Source organism: Pelodiscus sinensis, chromosome 3 (assembly GCF_049634645.1).
Source record: "Pelodiscus sinensis isolate JC-2024 chromosome 3, ASM4963464v1, whole genome shotgun sequence".
NCBI lineage: Eukaryota > Metazoa > Chordata > Testudines > Trionychidae > Pelodiscus > Pelodiscus sinensis.
Window position 1 is genome coordinate 14071798 of NC_134713.1, and position 16122 is coordinate 14087919.

The 16122-nt window shown below is 45.0% G+C and overlaps 1 protein-coding gene across 1 annotated transcript in view; it reads right to left on the bottom strand.

Annotated features, from left to right (window-relative positions):
• EVA1A (eva-1 homolog A, regulator of programmed cell death) overlaps window positions 1-16122 on the bottom strand; it is a 290618-nt gene that overhangs the window by 185541 nt on the left and 88955 nt on the right. The window contains exon 2 of the mRNA XM_075923396.1: window positions 11528-11742. Coding sequence (XP_075779511.1) covers window positions 11528-11742 — 215 coding nt within the window. The remainder of the gene's footprint in view (window positions 1-11527; window positions 11743-16122) is intronic.

The following is a 16122-nucleotide window of genomic DNA, read 5'->3' on the forward strand; positions in this document are numbered from 1 at the left end:
TGATTTAGAATTCGAAAGCTGTGTTGGTTTTTCAAATAGGTCAGTGACTGATCAGCTGACACAACTAACATGTCATGGGACTTTCTTACCAGAGAGGCAATTTGTTTATTGTTTACTGATCTACTGGGCATGAATTTCCTTTGCAAAATTATAGATGGCTCCACGTTACATTGAGCAAAGAAAGTTTTTTGTTTGTTCTCTCATTAAACTTCCTGCTTGATTTTTTCTCCCAGACACTCTGTGATGAAAATAATACTGCTGAGGAGGTGGAAAGGTGCATTAGCTCAATGAGAAAAATACCCTTGAACAGTGTGGACATGTATAGAAATAGGACTTCACATGCAGAATTAACCGCGACTCTGACATAAACCACTATCTAGTAAGCCAAGCCTTCAGCTAGTACAAAATAAAGTTACATTGTATTATAAAATCAAACTAACGGGAGGAAAAGGAATTCCTCTATGGCACAGAAGGGGAGGTAAGACTCCCTAATTGTCTTGTGCCATTTTATAACGGAATTCCAGTGGTAAATCAAGCCTCGGGGCTGACAGCCAGAGCCCACAAGGGAAGTCATGGCAGTTTAAATCCATTCCATTCTCTGCTCTGTGATGGAGTTGAGAAGCCATGAGATTTAGGGGAGATAAGAAGGAAGGAAAGCCAAGTGAATTTAAGCAAACAAACACTAATCTGAACACTGTGATTTATGCCTTTGATTAATCTCACTCCAATGACCCAACTCATAATGTGAGAGCTGCTGCAAGATCGAAATCAGGTCTTTCCAGGGAATGCTAAGAAAACACACACTTGATAATCAACTTCATTGTGTTCTTTAAGGGGGGAGAGTGTTAGTGGGGGGCAGTATTCCTTATTAAATTTAAAAAGTTTTTTAAAAAACTCAGTTTGGTCACTGAAGGAAAATGCTTTAAAAACAGACCCCTACGTATATATTCATTTTTTAGTCTTTTTGTGATATTCACCAAGAATGACTTTGCCTTTTGCGTCATTCTTTTGACATACACCAGCACTGAGTTTAATACCTGGGGGCAAACCTACTCCTGTTTTAATTCCATTGCAGTCAAGGGAGTTCACACACACAGGATGACATCCTGACCCCATTGAAGTCAATAGCAATATTCCCATTTACTTCAACAGAGCCAGGATTTCACCCTAGGCCTGCTCTAGTTATAACATTCATCATCAGAGAGGCACAAGGGTGACTCTAGAACATGCAACACTCCTGCCAAGTATGAAACAACAGGGAAAGCCCATGGTAAAGGATGTTTTAACTAGTACAGCATTGAGACAGTGCAGTCAAAAGAGTTAGATGCATTCTTAAATTAGGGCATGTCTACACAGCAAAGTTATTTCGAAATAACAGCCGTTATTTTGAAATAATTTTACTAGCATCTACATAGCCAAACCGCTATTTCGAAATTAATTCGAAATAGCAGAGCACTTATTTCAAATTTGGTAAACCTCATTCCATGAGGAATAACGCCAAATTAGAAATAGTTATTTCAAAATAAGTGCTGTGTAGACACTTATTTCAAAATAGGGGGCCTCCAGCCTTCCCAGGGTGCCCTGGGGGCCACTCCAGCCTCAACCAAGAACACTCCTCTCCCTCCCCTGAGCCCTTAAACAGGTTGAATCTGGCCACAGGGCCTGTGCCAGCTCCAAGCCTGCCAGCCCAGAACCAGCAGTCACTGCCCCTGACCCAGTGGCCCCAAAACATGAGCCAGCAAGCCACTGGCAGCCAGCTCTCCACCGCTCCCCAGGAGCAGTCTGCCAGCCCCCAGGAGCCTGCCAGGGCCTGGAGAAGGCAGGCGCCTTCCTGGTCCAGGGTGAAGATCCTGGACCTTATTCAGGTTTGGGGGGGATGTCCCCAATGTCCATGATCTCTGCACTAGACGGAGGAACGCAGCCGTCTATGGCAGGATAGCTGCCATCCTGGCCACCAAAGGCCACATGTGAACCCAGGAGTAGGTCTGCATGAAAATCAAGGTGATCTGGCGAGACCCCCCAACCCTGAGACCTGAGCTTCCCCTCACTTCTCCCTTCCAGCTCCCTCTTCCCAGGTTTCCCCCTCCCCTCTCCTAGCCTCTCCCACTTCCTTTCCCCAGTCTTACCAGAGTTTCATTCCTCCCCCTCCAGTTTTGTTAAATAAAGAGAGTTTGTGTTAATGAAAATACTTGTATTTTATTTGACATCAGGAAGGGGGGTTAGGGAGGGGTAAGTGGAAGGACGTGAGGGAGGAATGAGGCACAAACCCCCTGTGGGGCAAACCAGGGAGGCTCTTAGTTCTCCTCAGGGTGGAAGCTCTCCCGCAGGGCCGCCTGGATACTGACAGCCCCCCGATGGAGCTCTCGGATGGCAGCCTGCAGGAAGTGCAGCCCGGCTCACAGCAACACATCCAAGAGAAGCACCAGAGTGCCCAGGGGCAGCCCTGGCTCCATGTTGCAGAGTGCTGTGGTGACCCGAGTGAGGGCAACAGGAGCACGCAGAGACAACATGCTTTGCTGTCCCTCATCGAGGTAGGCAAACAAGCAGAGAAACCTGAGAACCAGCTCTCCGGGGGTGGGGGGGCTCTTTAAGCACAGGCTTCAGATAGCCTCAGGCAGCAGCCACAAAAAGTAACTCCTGACCTGATGCCCTGCCAGACCTGGTTCCGGCCGACCTTAAATGCGGTTCAGCGTCCACTCAGTGTGGACGCGCTATTTCAAAATAGCAAAACACTATTTCGAAATGCATTTTGTGTGTAGACGCGTTTAGGGATCTGGGGATAATCTGTCAGGGATGGTCCTGCTGTGAGGGCAAGGGACTGGACTCAATGATCTCTCAAGGTCCCTTCCAGTTCTATGAGAGAGGTATATCTCCATATATGTATTTAACCCAGCACTAATCAGTCCCAGTCATGTGCTCAACCGGCCATTCTGTCTCTTGGTATAATCTTCATTAACCTATTACAGTGTTGTATGTGCTGTTTCAGTGAAGAGTTTCTGTTTCAGCATCTGAAGGTACAGAAATCTCCAGTGAGTGATAATGCTCCAAGGTTTTAAAAGAAGTTTCAAGGCAGTGCCTACAGCTCATGGTGCTAGCTGCTGTACAAAGGTGAGCATCAGTGAGTACATGCTCTGTAGAAGTTACAGCCATTTCCACACATTTCCACACACAACTTAAAAGCACATGTTGCAATTTATCACATGTACAGTGTCCAGGCTGCACTGTATTGGGAATGTAAGTATAGCTTCCCACAATGTAAACAACAGGCTAATATTTGTAAGTGGCAAAAATGTTTGATATTACTTTTGTGCAGAAGCAGGGGATAATATCTGTCTTTTTAGTCTCTAACTTGCCTTATCCATGAAATCTTTAGCTTGACTAAAATCCTTCTTCAAAGTAACTCAATTGCATACCACCGGGTGATGGATCGTTTCTGTCTCCAATTTCTATCTCAGCCAACCCCCCAACTGCTACAGCTGGTGTGAGATTGTTATTCAGAGTACATGCATTAGTGCCTTGTCCAGTCTAGGTGTAAGAGTTCCAAGTTCCGGGGAGTCCTTAACTCCCATGGGAAAGTGTTTGAGAGCAAAATGGGGTCTTGCCAGTGATTATTCTGCTGCTGTGCATTTTTAACATTCCCTTCCTGTAATCTCATGACACCTAGTTATACTCTCATTTCTGTTTTCATCTGTAATGTCTTCTTCCTTTGAAGATGACACCTTTTAATACAGATTGTTATTGAGTCCCTCACCCTTAATTAATGCCAAGACAATAAAAGTCAGTATTTGTAAGTCAGTGTTTATAGTAGATGTTTATCAATCCAGTCCCCCTTCAACCTGCCAAACTTATTCTTTCTTGAGTGCTTTACATCTGAATAAATACCTAGGGATCCATTCAAACTTAATCTCTAGCTCCCAGGCCATGTTAATTGCATCCTGATTTGTTTAGACAGCATGTGACATAAAGATACATGCAGATACCTGTTCTACACCAGCACAGCATGACATTGGTATTTACTTAGATGGTAAGTGCAATCTGTAAATCTACTTAGATTGTATGATCTTTGGAGCAGTGACTTCCTTTTTGCTTTATGTCTACAGTGTCTTTATGTCTACAGTAGGTCTCTGATTATTGATAGGAGTCTATAGCCATGATTGCTATACAAATAATAAGTAATAATAATGATGAGCCACCAATCACATGGTTCATTGAATTGGTGCATGATACAGAAGTCTGATTATAGCAGTTACTTGACATTGCTTCAGATAGGTACCCTATGTCTAGCCTACAATGATAGCACTTCCTTGATAAAGACTTCCTTTTTCTGTCCCCACCAGTAATTTGTTCTGCTTTCCCACACAACTCCTGTCAAAATCCTCTGACTCCATGACCTTCACTAATTTGCATTAATGTCCAGGGGGCTCTTTATCCGTGGCCATGGTTTCTTTCTGTACATTGTTCCAGATTATTTGCAAATTTTTTCTTTTAAATCTCAAACTCTTGTTTGAATTACAATTTAAAAATATTATGATATGATTATTTTACAATGTATAAAATAAGATAAAAATCAACAATATTTAATATAGTCTGAAACCCTAATTGTAAGAATAACCCAAGTGAGGTAACTGATACTCCAGGCCATTCAAGAGAGGGAATCTACACCCTCCACACTTTGTATCAATGGGTAATGCAGACAGAATAAAGGTTGTGTCATTCGTTACTTTTAATTGCAAATCTTGTGGCCTAGTTTGGTAGATGACTGGTAAATGTGTTGGTGTAGCTATGTATAACTCCAGTGACTTCAGTGGGGTTACTCCCAATTACATCATGACTGAATTTGCTCCAATAAAACTTGTCTTCTACTATATAAGTGAGAGAAGCATGATTCACCTAGAGTATTTTGCAAGCAGCACATGGTTTGTGGGGAGGGGTACAGTTACCCTTGGTTTCAGTGGAATTTTTCAGCACAATTTAACCTGCCTTCTACTTGACAAACGTGTAGAAGCAGAAACACAACCCCTCTACAGTACCTTTAATTTTCCTGATGAAAAAGGTTTTTTTCCCCCCTCTGTGACCTTGTTAATAGGAGGATTTTGCAGAAAACAACTTACCATGAGGAATAATCTGTGTATATGATGTGATGAATGGGAGGGGCACTACACTTTCCTGGACATCACAGTCCCTCTTACAAAATGCCATCACCATTTATGTTCATCTGAAATCTCCCAAACTAATCTAAAAATGGTTCCGAACAAAAATGGGCCATTGGTCCACCCATCAGAGATTGCTGAAGGAGGCTGAAGTGATCCATCATTAACAGAATCAGGAAACAGACACTGGGTGACAAATCACAGCACAGGTCCCTAATGGGGAACTTCCATTATGAGAAGCAGTGGTCACTCCATCAATTATAGGGTGGAGAACTTTGTATTAACTGAGCCTACAAATTTACTATAACTGTAACCTCCACTATGAGACGTGAGTGCAAGTTCATAGAGAGTCACAATAACATGAAACATGAATGTTGATGGGAAAAAATGCAAAAGGGAAACAGTTGTAATCGATCAGAAATGATTTTTTCCTTTTAGCAAAAAAAAAAAAATGCAGGTTGACCCAAAATGATTTTTTTTTTCCTGTTCAGCCACCAAACCAAACAGAATTGTTTTTTTTTACCAACTCTACTATGAAGTGGTAACTGCACCAATGTATGCAAAACATGAAAATACCTATTCCATTCAAAGGTATGTGGAGTAGGGTAGCTCAGTGGTTTGAGCATTGGCCTGCTAAACCCAGGGTTGTGAGCTCAATCCTTGAGGAGGCCATTTAGGAATCTAGGGCAACTCTGTCAGGGATGGTATCTGGTCCTGTTGTGAAGGCAGGGGACTGGACTGGATGACTTCTCAAGGTCCTTTCCAGTTCTATGAGATAGGTATATCTCCATATATTATATTATTATTTGGTGCACACAATGATCTATTGGTGATCAGAGGCATTTTCTGGGCACAAGTTAGACATTAGTATTTAAGTAGGACACAGCTGTTGTATTCTATTTCTACTTCTCCCCCGCTCCGCATAGTTGCAACTGCATGGGTCCCCTGCACAGCCAAAGAGGAGTCATTGTGTATGTAACCCCCAAGGAGATTGCTTGGATTCCCGGGGCTTTGTCTGCTGGCAGCTCAGGGAGAGGCACTCTGAGTTTGCCTTGGCTCCCCCTCCCTACCAGGGCCAGAGTCTGCCCGGCAACCCACAGGGAGTGAGATGCCCCTCCCAGGGGGAAGGAGAGACCATTGTTGAGGGGAGTCTGGAGCCAGCCAGGAAAAGGGGAGGACTGAGTGTGTGGGAGCTAGTAAGCCCCAGGCCTGCATGCAGGGTTCCCCCTGAGAGCTAGCCTCAAGGGACCTGAAGGCAGGATCCCTCAGCTGGGTTTATGTCTCCACTGTTGATTCCCAGTTGTGGAGTTTGCTGGGTGGCTTCCCCAGCCAGGCGGAGTTGGCTCTCCAGCTCCCTGGGTGAGAGAGTCACTGCATGGTCAGCTGGGCTCTAGCAGCAAGTTCAGGGCTGCTGCCTGCTGTGTGGGTCTGGAGGCTGGCCTGGGAGGCTATAGTTTTGAATTTTGGTGCAGTTGTGTGGTCTGCATCTTGAGCCCTGCACCCCTTCACGGTGAGGGGAAATTCTGGGACCGAAGCAGCCTGGTTCCTGCTTGAAGAGGACCCTTGTGAGAAGAGAGCAGCCCTTTGCAGAGACTGAGTCATCTCTCAACCTGAGGCTCATTCATGGAGTGTGTGAGTGCACCAATTTTTAGTTAGTAAGTCAGGGAATTTGTTTGGGGATTTTATTACCTGCAGCCTATTAAACTGTGGAGGGATTTACTGCCTTCTCCCATTTGTGAGTCCTTTGGGCTGTACTGGACCTAGTCAGCCCCACTGCTAAACCTCTGCAGAGAAGGATTGTGTGGTCAACAGTCATCAAGGGCCCCAACAAAGTACGCGTACCAACGGGACACTAACTTCACAGTTGCAGGGCACCGGTGACCCTAAAAATAATGTTTTACCCTGTTCTGTTATAATTGTCTCCTGTTTAATATAATTGTGTTTATTATAGTGTATGTGTTTGTGTTATTTTCTGGGAGTCTCCAACTATCTGGCGAATACGTGGGGATTATCCTGGGCTAGAATTTTCCTCCCAAGCTGCCCTGGCAACCCTGCTAGGAAGGAGTGAGGGGGGTGGAGGCACCGCCAAGTACATCAATCAGAAAGAATAAAATTGAGTAGGTGGCGGGATCCAGAAGAACCCAGACCTATCCATCCGAACCTGAAAGGAGATTGGCTCTAAAAGAAGGTAACCAGGTGGAGAGGGGGCGCTACATGTATGTTCCTGTTCTGCCCCCATCACCATAGTTTCTCAGTATATTCCTGACTGGCACCTGTATACTGATTCCTTATCACCCTATGAGGAATAATCTGTGTGGAATTCCAGCAGCAACAGAATCCAGGTCAGTGATGTGGCTGGCTTATAGCACTGCTATACTGCCACTGCCAGAGTCAAGTACATCCAAAGTTAGCCCAAATAATCACTTTTCACACATCAATATCTAAAAAAAATGCAACAGCTGCCTCAAGAAAAATGACAGACACTTTTCTGATTGTCCTCCAGCAGGCACTGCAATGCCAGCTTCAAACTATTGATATGAAAATACTGGGAACTCTAGCACACGTGATGGCTGTTTGAAAATGCACCACAAATGTGAGGGCAGAGAAATAGTGCCTGATTTTCTACACACCCTTCATCTATCCTTTCACCTACCCCATTCATTCATTTGGACCAACAGCCAAGTAGGCACCCAGTCACTTCATGACGGAAAGTATGAAAGGCTCCTTTCTGCTTGCCCTAAAGTCTTCACGCATTTGGAAATCTCACATCAAATCTTACTTTACTATGTTAAAACAACAGAAATCTGTAGTTCTGGGTCATTGACATAATGTTTTGGATAGGCATTTCCATGTGGCGTAACCTTTGTTTCAAATGAAAACAAGTGCTGATAGCGAAGGATTCTAGCACTTGACCCCAAGGACTAGGCCAGGGGCCTGGATTAACAGTGATAAATCTCAGTGTAATCAACCTCAGCCTTTTCACTTTTGTCACAGAAAAGGCTTCCCAACTGTCCTTCTTGGCAGTGGGGATCCTTTAAACAGGAATTAAATGTAACTCATTGGTAACAAGGGATTCCCTTGTTGTGAAGGACATTAATAACATCCCAAACACCTCTTCCAGAATGACTGATTTCTACAACCAAGGGCTTGATTAGCTCCAGTGATTTAATTGTGAAGGATCCTAGTTTGGTTGATTTTTTTTAATTACAAGCAAACAGGATGCAAACACAATGGCCCCATCTATATTGTCTGTACCACTGAGTTTAAAAAAGTAGGTAGTTGGCACTTCCTGTGGGTTTGTTAAGACATCTAGTGTCTGAAATGGATGGAAGTTATCTGGAGCACAAAATGAAGAAGACTGTGTTTTCCTGGCACAGGAAGCAGCATGGAAAATGGCAAGAGTACTAGGATGAGAGAAGGGTTCAAGAGAGACACTGTGTGATGGGGAGGAACACAGTCTGAAGAGGCTGCTGATATAAAGTACTTCTACGGCCTCCATCACCATAGCATTGGAACACCTCACAAGCATTAACTTATTTCTCCTCACAAAACTAGCGTGAAGTAAGAAAGTTCTATTACCCACTAAGGATATAAAGGGTTAACTGGCAAGCCTCACCCTTAGCAAGCGAGACTTATTGGTTCCAGTTACCCAGGAGGAGCTGGCGCAGGCCCTGTCCATGGTGGGCCCAGCCGCTCCCCTACACACTCCCTGCTGCAGGTTACACATTGGCAACCGGGGAGCTGGCTGCAGAGCCTGCAGTGAAGCCTCTCCAGGAATTGGGCTGGCAGCAGCTCTTGCTGGTCCGCCTCCCAGGGAGGCTTCACTGTCGACTCTACAGTATAAAGCTTAAATAAGCTTTACACTGTATGTGTAACCGTGTACCTGCTATGATTTTTAGTTACATTTTTAAATGCGTTTTTACATCCCTCTTACCCACATTCTTCAGATGGGGAACACAGGTACAGAGACACTAAATGACTTGCCCAAGGTTACACAGGAAGTAATTCATAGAGCAGGGAACTGACATGAGGACTCCTTAGTCCCAGGCTAGCTTTTTAAGTGTACAAGCATGATTCCCTATGGGGCATCTGGCATTGGCCACTGTTGGCAGACAGGCTACTGGGCTAGATGGACCATTGGTCTGACCTAGTATGGCCGTTCTTATCATAAATAATAATGAAATCTCAGTCACTTTGTAAACTCATCCTCTAAAACAGTGGTATTCAACTAGTGGTCAGCTGACCCTGGAGAGTCATGAGAATAGCGATGCTGGGTCAGACCAAAGGCCCATTCAGCCCAGTACCCTGTCCTCCAACAGTGGTCAATCCCAGAACAGGTAATCTTCAAGTAATCCATCCCCTGTTGCCCTCTTCCCCCAGGTTCTGGCAAATAGAGGTTAGGGACACCATCCCTGCCCCTCCTGACCATTTGTCAATTTGGACCTATCCTTCACGAATGTTCTTTTTTGAACCCTGTTATGATCTTGGCCTTCACTGGAGGATTTTAAGAACAGGTTGGACAAACATTTGTCAGGGATGTTCTAGTTTTATTTGATTCTACCTCAGTACAAGGAGCTGGACTTGACTTCTCTAGGTCCCTTCCAGCCCTGAATTTCTATGATTCCAGGAGAGCCCTGTCAAGCACCTGAGACTGTCTTTATGTCACACCTGCAAATCAGTCATGGCATGGACAACAGCATTGCATCGCTCCTCTTCTCCCACTATTCCAGATGCTGAAGAGGTTTCTTAAATATGCCACTTGGGGTATGTCTACACTACAAAGTTAGTTCGAACTAACATCCGTTAGTTCGAACTAACTTTCATAGGCGCTACACTAGCGCTCCATTAGTTCAAATTTAATTCAAACTAACAGACTGCTTAGTTCGAACTAGGTAATCCTCATTCCACGAGGATTAAGCCTAGTTCGAACTAGCTAGTTCGAATTAAGGGGTGTGTAGCCCCTTAATTCGAACTAGTGGGAGGCTAGCCCTCCCCAGGTTTCCCTGGTGGCCACTCTGGCCAACACCAGGGAAACTCGTCTGCCCCCCTCCTGGCCCTGGACCTCTTAAAGGGGCATGGGCTGGCTACGGTGCCCGTGCCAGGTGCAAGCCTGCCAGCACCCAGCCAGCAGACCCAGCCAGCAGACCAACGTTCGAATTAACGTTGTAGTGTAGACATACCCTCGGAGATAAGAGAAAGGACTAAATACATGTGTGTCTATTATGCATGCAAACATAACTTGTTGAACAGACTTTGAAAAGCACTGTTCGGCAACAAATAAATAAATAAAAGAGAGGATAGGGTTAGCCTCAACCGAAATCCTTTGTCTTTAATCACCACATCCCCCCGACCACACAGCATGCCTGCCTGTTGTCCTCCTGGTTGCAAACTACACCATCATACTTGGGAAAACCTTCCTTTCTTACAAATTCTGGCATGATGGAAGGAGACTCCCAGCCACTTGATATGCAGTATTAGTGTTACAAGAGCAACGGCAAATCTGTCAGCATTTGGTTTTCTTACAGGGCACATGCTGCTCCAGGACTCTTATCTTCAGCATTACCACTAACATGTAGGAGCTAAAGCACTCAGATCAGCTTTTTAAAATAAACCTTAAATTTATCTAAAAGTGCCCGAGTGCCTCAATTAGGAGCTCTATGGGGAGCACTGCACATTTGCCAAAATGATGACAAAATGGTTCCTTGCACCATAGATGCATCATTCCTTTAAACCTCTTGCTTCTGCTATCAGATTTATTATCATTCTAATTGACTTTCAGACATAAATAGGCAGGGTTCTGAATACAAATAAAATTGCACATCTTTGTCCCAAAAGCTTGCAATCCAAATCTCTGATTTGCCTGTTATACCCAGGAATAGTCCACATTAAAGTCAACAACATCAAGCAATGCTGAGGTATTAACATCTGAATTTTCCAATCATATTTAATGCAGAAAGGTTTTGTGGTAGTCACACATGCTTAAGAGAAGATACTGGTGAGAGGTATCATCCATATCAATAATTCGTTCCCATGTACACTGCAAGAACAAATCATTTATTAACAATTTCATAGAGTATGGAGCCAGAAGGAAGAACTGTGATAATTTACTCTGACCTCTGAGATAACACCATAAGATTTCCCTCAATTCTACTTAGAGCTACCATATATCTTTTAGAAAAACATTGGACCTTATTTTCCTCAGTGAAAAATCCACCACAGTACTTGGGAACCTGCTCCAGTCGTTAGGTGGCCAATATTACCCAGCATGATGGTTTTCAAATCTATACTCTAAGTGGCATCAAGCACAGGACAACTTCTGCATGGCTTGGGGAAAGAGGACACCCACAATTAAATAAATGTAGATTAGCATGCAATACCTGAAGGGAAGTACCAACTGAACAGGCAACATCTTCCTTAATTAAAGTTGCATAGGACTGTAGGTATCGGGAGGGACACATCTGATGACTTGGCACAATGCGGCCATAAAAGGAAGACTGGATGCTGATGGTGGTTCTATGAGGACATCTCAGGGAGACATATTCTCCATCACAGGCATGGTCACTGTAGTTCTTTAGCACTCTTGACATATAACCTGCCAAAGAAAAGATGACGAGCGCCATTAACTTCCTGTCACTGCTCATAACACTTAGTTGCACCGTGCTGCCATTAATTAACTAAAATCCAGCTAATTAACTTACTGCACTGCAGTGCAGTAGATTTGTTGTCATCTCCCATTTCACGGCTGGGGAAAGAACACAGAGATTAAGTAACTTGCCCAAGATCAAAGAGTGCCCATGGCAGACCTGAGATTACTAAATTGGGCTGTCACTCAAAACAGTATTTTAATTTCTTCAGTTGTTTCTCCCCTTTTAGCATGAAGAGTTTGTTTTCTCCTTTCTTAGGTGCAGTTTTCAGGCTTTCTAGAAAGAAGCTGCTCTAGCCACCCAAATCTTTCCCAGGGAGACATGACAACATCACATATCACAGTAAAAGCACTAACAACAGGTCATTTAACCCATCAAGCACCAGGGATAGAGTCTCATTAAAGTAAGTGAAAGTGACTGAGAGGATTATCACAGAGGAGACACCAGGGCAACATCTTCTGCTTCTACCACACACAAGCTCCATTCTGGTACAACCCAGAGAAGTGACCCTTGCCCTCAGCCACCACTGAGATGGATAAGAGTTGTGACTGCTCAGTATGAAAGCTAGGCAGAGCATTTTCAAACTAAACCGTTTTTTTCATCAGGAATTGCCAATTTGTCAAAATTGAAACTTTTTGGGTTTACTCTAATCCAGCAGTATGTGCAAACCCATTTTGTTTTCCCAGCTCAGCGCTAGACATGTGTGTGGTGGGGCAAGGGGAGGAGCAAGGGAGTGAACCAGCGCTTTCCCGGCCCCGGGGGCTGCAAATTAAAAAAGATTGAGCACCAGTGCTCTAATCAACTGAAGGAGTCATGAAGGTTTACAGCCACTAAAAGAAGAGATGCTGTCAGGATTCCTGACTGGAGTGAGTTCTACCCTCTTCTGCCTGCTTCTGCTGGGAACCATTCCCAATCTGTTACTTGTCTTGCACAGCAAGAGCCACTTTCTTCTGCAGCCATCATCTGCCTCTCTGCCATCCCAAGTAGCAGCAAGAAGAAAAACCGTGTGACTAAAATAGAAACTGAGTGCTAACACTTCTGGGGTCAGAATTCAAACCATGCTCCTACTAGGTCGTCAGTAGCCAGACTGTCCAGAAAACCAAAACAACTCCATCCCTTTTTTTCTTTAAAGAAAAGGGCAGAGAAAGGAAAAACAATAACCTTTTCAGTGGTAATTGGATGAAGGTTAAAGGGGAAAGGGAGGTGGGGCAAGGCAGCAACAAAACCAAAAATTTTGCAGAGGGAGGAAGAAAAAAAAAGTCTTGAAAATGTTCAAAACTAAATTTTTTTAAAAAAATCATGAAAAAATATCAGTTATACTGACATGGATAAATATAGTGGTCTCTTTTGTGCAATATTCCCACAAGCCCCCCTTTTCAACCAGAGAACAGGCTAGACAAGTGGAGAAGGGGCAGTCATGCTGAAATGGGTCAGAGGTCACAAAATGCCCAGGACAAATATAATCCTCCTCGGGGACCCTGAGGTTAAAACAACAATGTAGCTCAGCCCTGCCATTTAGTTTTGATTATAGAGTATTGGATACTTTCCCCCTCCTTTTACTGTTATTATTAAAACAACTATATTGTTGTAACACCTCCAGATTTACTCCAAATAGCCCCTTTCCTCAAGTCAGCCTATTCATTTTCAAGCACCAGCAGCAAAATTTGATAAAGAGGCTTCTGTGATGCGTCCACAACAGCTGAGATAAGCTATCTAGCTGAATTGGAAGAGAGGAAAGCACGTTGTCTGTGGAATCTCTATTGGTGTAAAATGAACTGGATCTGCTCAAAGCTGTCTCCTACTTCAGAGAACAAGTACCCTGCATCATGGTGACTGTTTTGTCCTGTTGCATACTGGAGTCAGATGGATAGCAGCTCTCCCTGAAGTAGGCATTCATAAAGCGTGTCTATCTGATAAGGCACATTAATACTAAAACCAAAGCACTGAGTTAGGCTTTCACCCTGCTTTCTCATGCACTTGCAAAGAAGGGGAGTGTTACCTGGATGCAGTAAAGATTCCACTTGTTTCAGTTCATCCTATGAATATTTGATTTGTCTCTCAAAGCAGCCGTTCCTCAACATGTCTCCCATGTCCATATATCCAGAATCAGGATGGCTTTCAATCCCCGCAATTAGTGCAGCTCACTTGTTACAATAACTCATTACTCCTTTTTTCCATTGTCAAAATAGAATAACATGAGTTCATTCAAACTCAGGTGTTTGAAAACCATCACTAGCCAGTTACCATTGATGGTAACTGGCTAATGAAAAATAAAGCATGTTCTCTGAAACATGGTCACTAGCCATTGTCAAAGACGGGATACTGGAACAGATAGCCATCTGCCTTTCTGTGTGTCCAAGCAGTGCAGAAAGGACTAGCTGTGTGCATATTTAGTCACTGTGCTCTCTCTCTTCCCCTTCCTCATCTGCTTAACCTACCCCCAATTAGTGAAAGCACGTTTGAAAATCCACATTTTTCTTTATCCAGTGGCTCACCTTGCTGCTTTCAGGGATTAGGAATGTGAGCAACTGCATTGATTTCAGCATTAGCATCAGGGTCTGGACTGTACTGGAATGATCTCTTTGCCTGATCACTGTGTATTGCAACATGAAGAGACTTCAAATAGTGAGGGGGTTGCTGATGAATTGTTCATTGAAATGTATAAAAGTACGGCCCTTGTCAAGAATTATGGGACTTTTGTGTTGCTTGGATAACAAGACAGTGGGCATACAATGGGTATGACTAGATTCCATCGGGTCCAGGGAACACATTTGCTCTTCTGCTTTTTTGCGGAAGAGCAAACGCACTCTTTTGGAAGACCCTGTATTCCTCGTTACACAAGGAACAAGGGGACTTTCGAAAGAGGGGGGTTTTCCGAAATTTCCTAGTCTAGATGGGCCAAATTTCAGAAAAGCCTCTTCCGACAAAAGTATTGGAAAAAGATAAACAAAATGCGAAGCGCAGTTTGCATATCTTTTTCTGATAAATCCTCACAGTCTAGCTGTACCCAAGATGAATAAGAGACTTTCTCCCCTTTTTCACCACACGATGCTGAGGAATCTTTTGGATATCTGCATGGGACCACAAGCCTTGTAGAAGGGGAAAGTAGATTGATTGGACATTAGGAAAAATTTCCTGTCAGATGGGTTAAGCACTGAAATAAATTGCCCAAGAAGATGGTGCAATCTCCATCACTGGGGATTTCTAAAAGCCCGTTAAACTAGCACCTGTCAGGGATGGTCTAGATCAGTGGTTTTCAAACTAGGAGTCATGGAATGTCAGGCACTGGGTCTCGTTGATGCAGGGTGATCCATGGGGATGCAAAAGTGGGCTTCTTGCTCATCCTGGCACTGCAATCTATGCTGCACCCCAGAAGTGGCCAGCAGCAGGCCTGACTCCTGACAGGGGGAGGGAAGGGAGAGGAGGAGGGAAAAGTGCATAAGGCTCCACACAGTGCTTTTTCCCCAAGACTTAGCTCCACACTCCCATTGTCTGGGAACCTGCTGCCAGGGCCATCCTTAGGCATATGCAGAGTACGCAGCTGCGTAGGACACCACTATTTCTGGGGCACCACTCTGCTGGGACAGACGGTAAGCACAAGAGCTGGTGGGGGCCCTGCTCCAGCAATATTTGGAGTTGGGTCTCTCCCCCGGCTCTGCCTGAAGCGGTCCCCGGTCTCCACCTGCTGGCCCCCTCGCACGTTCTCCCACCCCGGCACCGGGCTGTCCCTGCCATGTGCAGCTTTCAGCTTTCAGTGAGGCTCCCCCTCGCTGGCGCATGCTGCTGCTCGAGCCCAGACTCCGGCCCCGCAAAGTGGAAAGCAGAAGGTAGGGGAAAGAGAAAACTAGGGGGAAGGGGTGGGAGAGGAAGGGGCTTGTGCAGAGGGGGAAGGGGTAGAAAGGGGAAGGCCCCAAGGCACAGGGTGGAGGGGAGACAAATGCCAGGAGGCCAAGTGCAGACAATGAGGAAAAGGGCAGGAGGGGAGGTGTCAGTGGGAGGGGGACAGGGTGATGCTGGGAGAGGGGAGGGTAAGGGCATTGGGGACTAGAGAGGGAGGTGCTGGGAGAAGGCTTGAAAGAAGGGGTGGGCATGAGAAAGGTGGGGATGGAGCAAGTCATGTGTGAGGGCACAGAGGGGCATGAGGTGAATGGGGGCAGAGAGTGGTGAGGGGGTGGACATCAGGGAAAAAGAGAGCAAAGGGGGAGACACCAGGAGGGTTCAGGGCTAAGGGAAGGTGCAGGTGCCAGGGGATTCTGGGTGTGAAGCAGAAGGGCAGATACCTGCAGGGGAGGGACCAGCACCAGAGGAGTGTCAGCCGACGGTCAGGG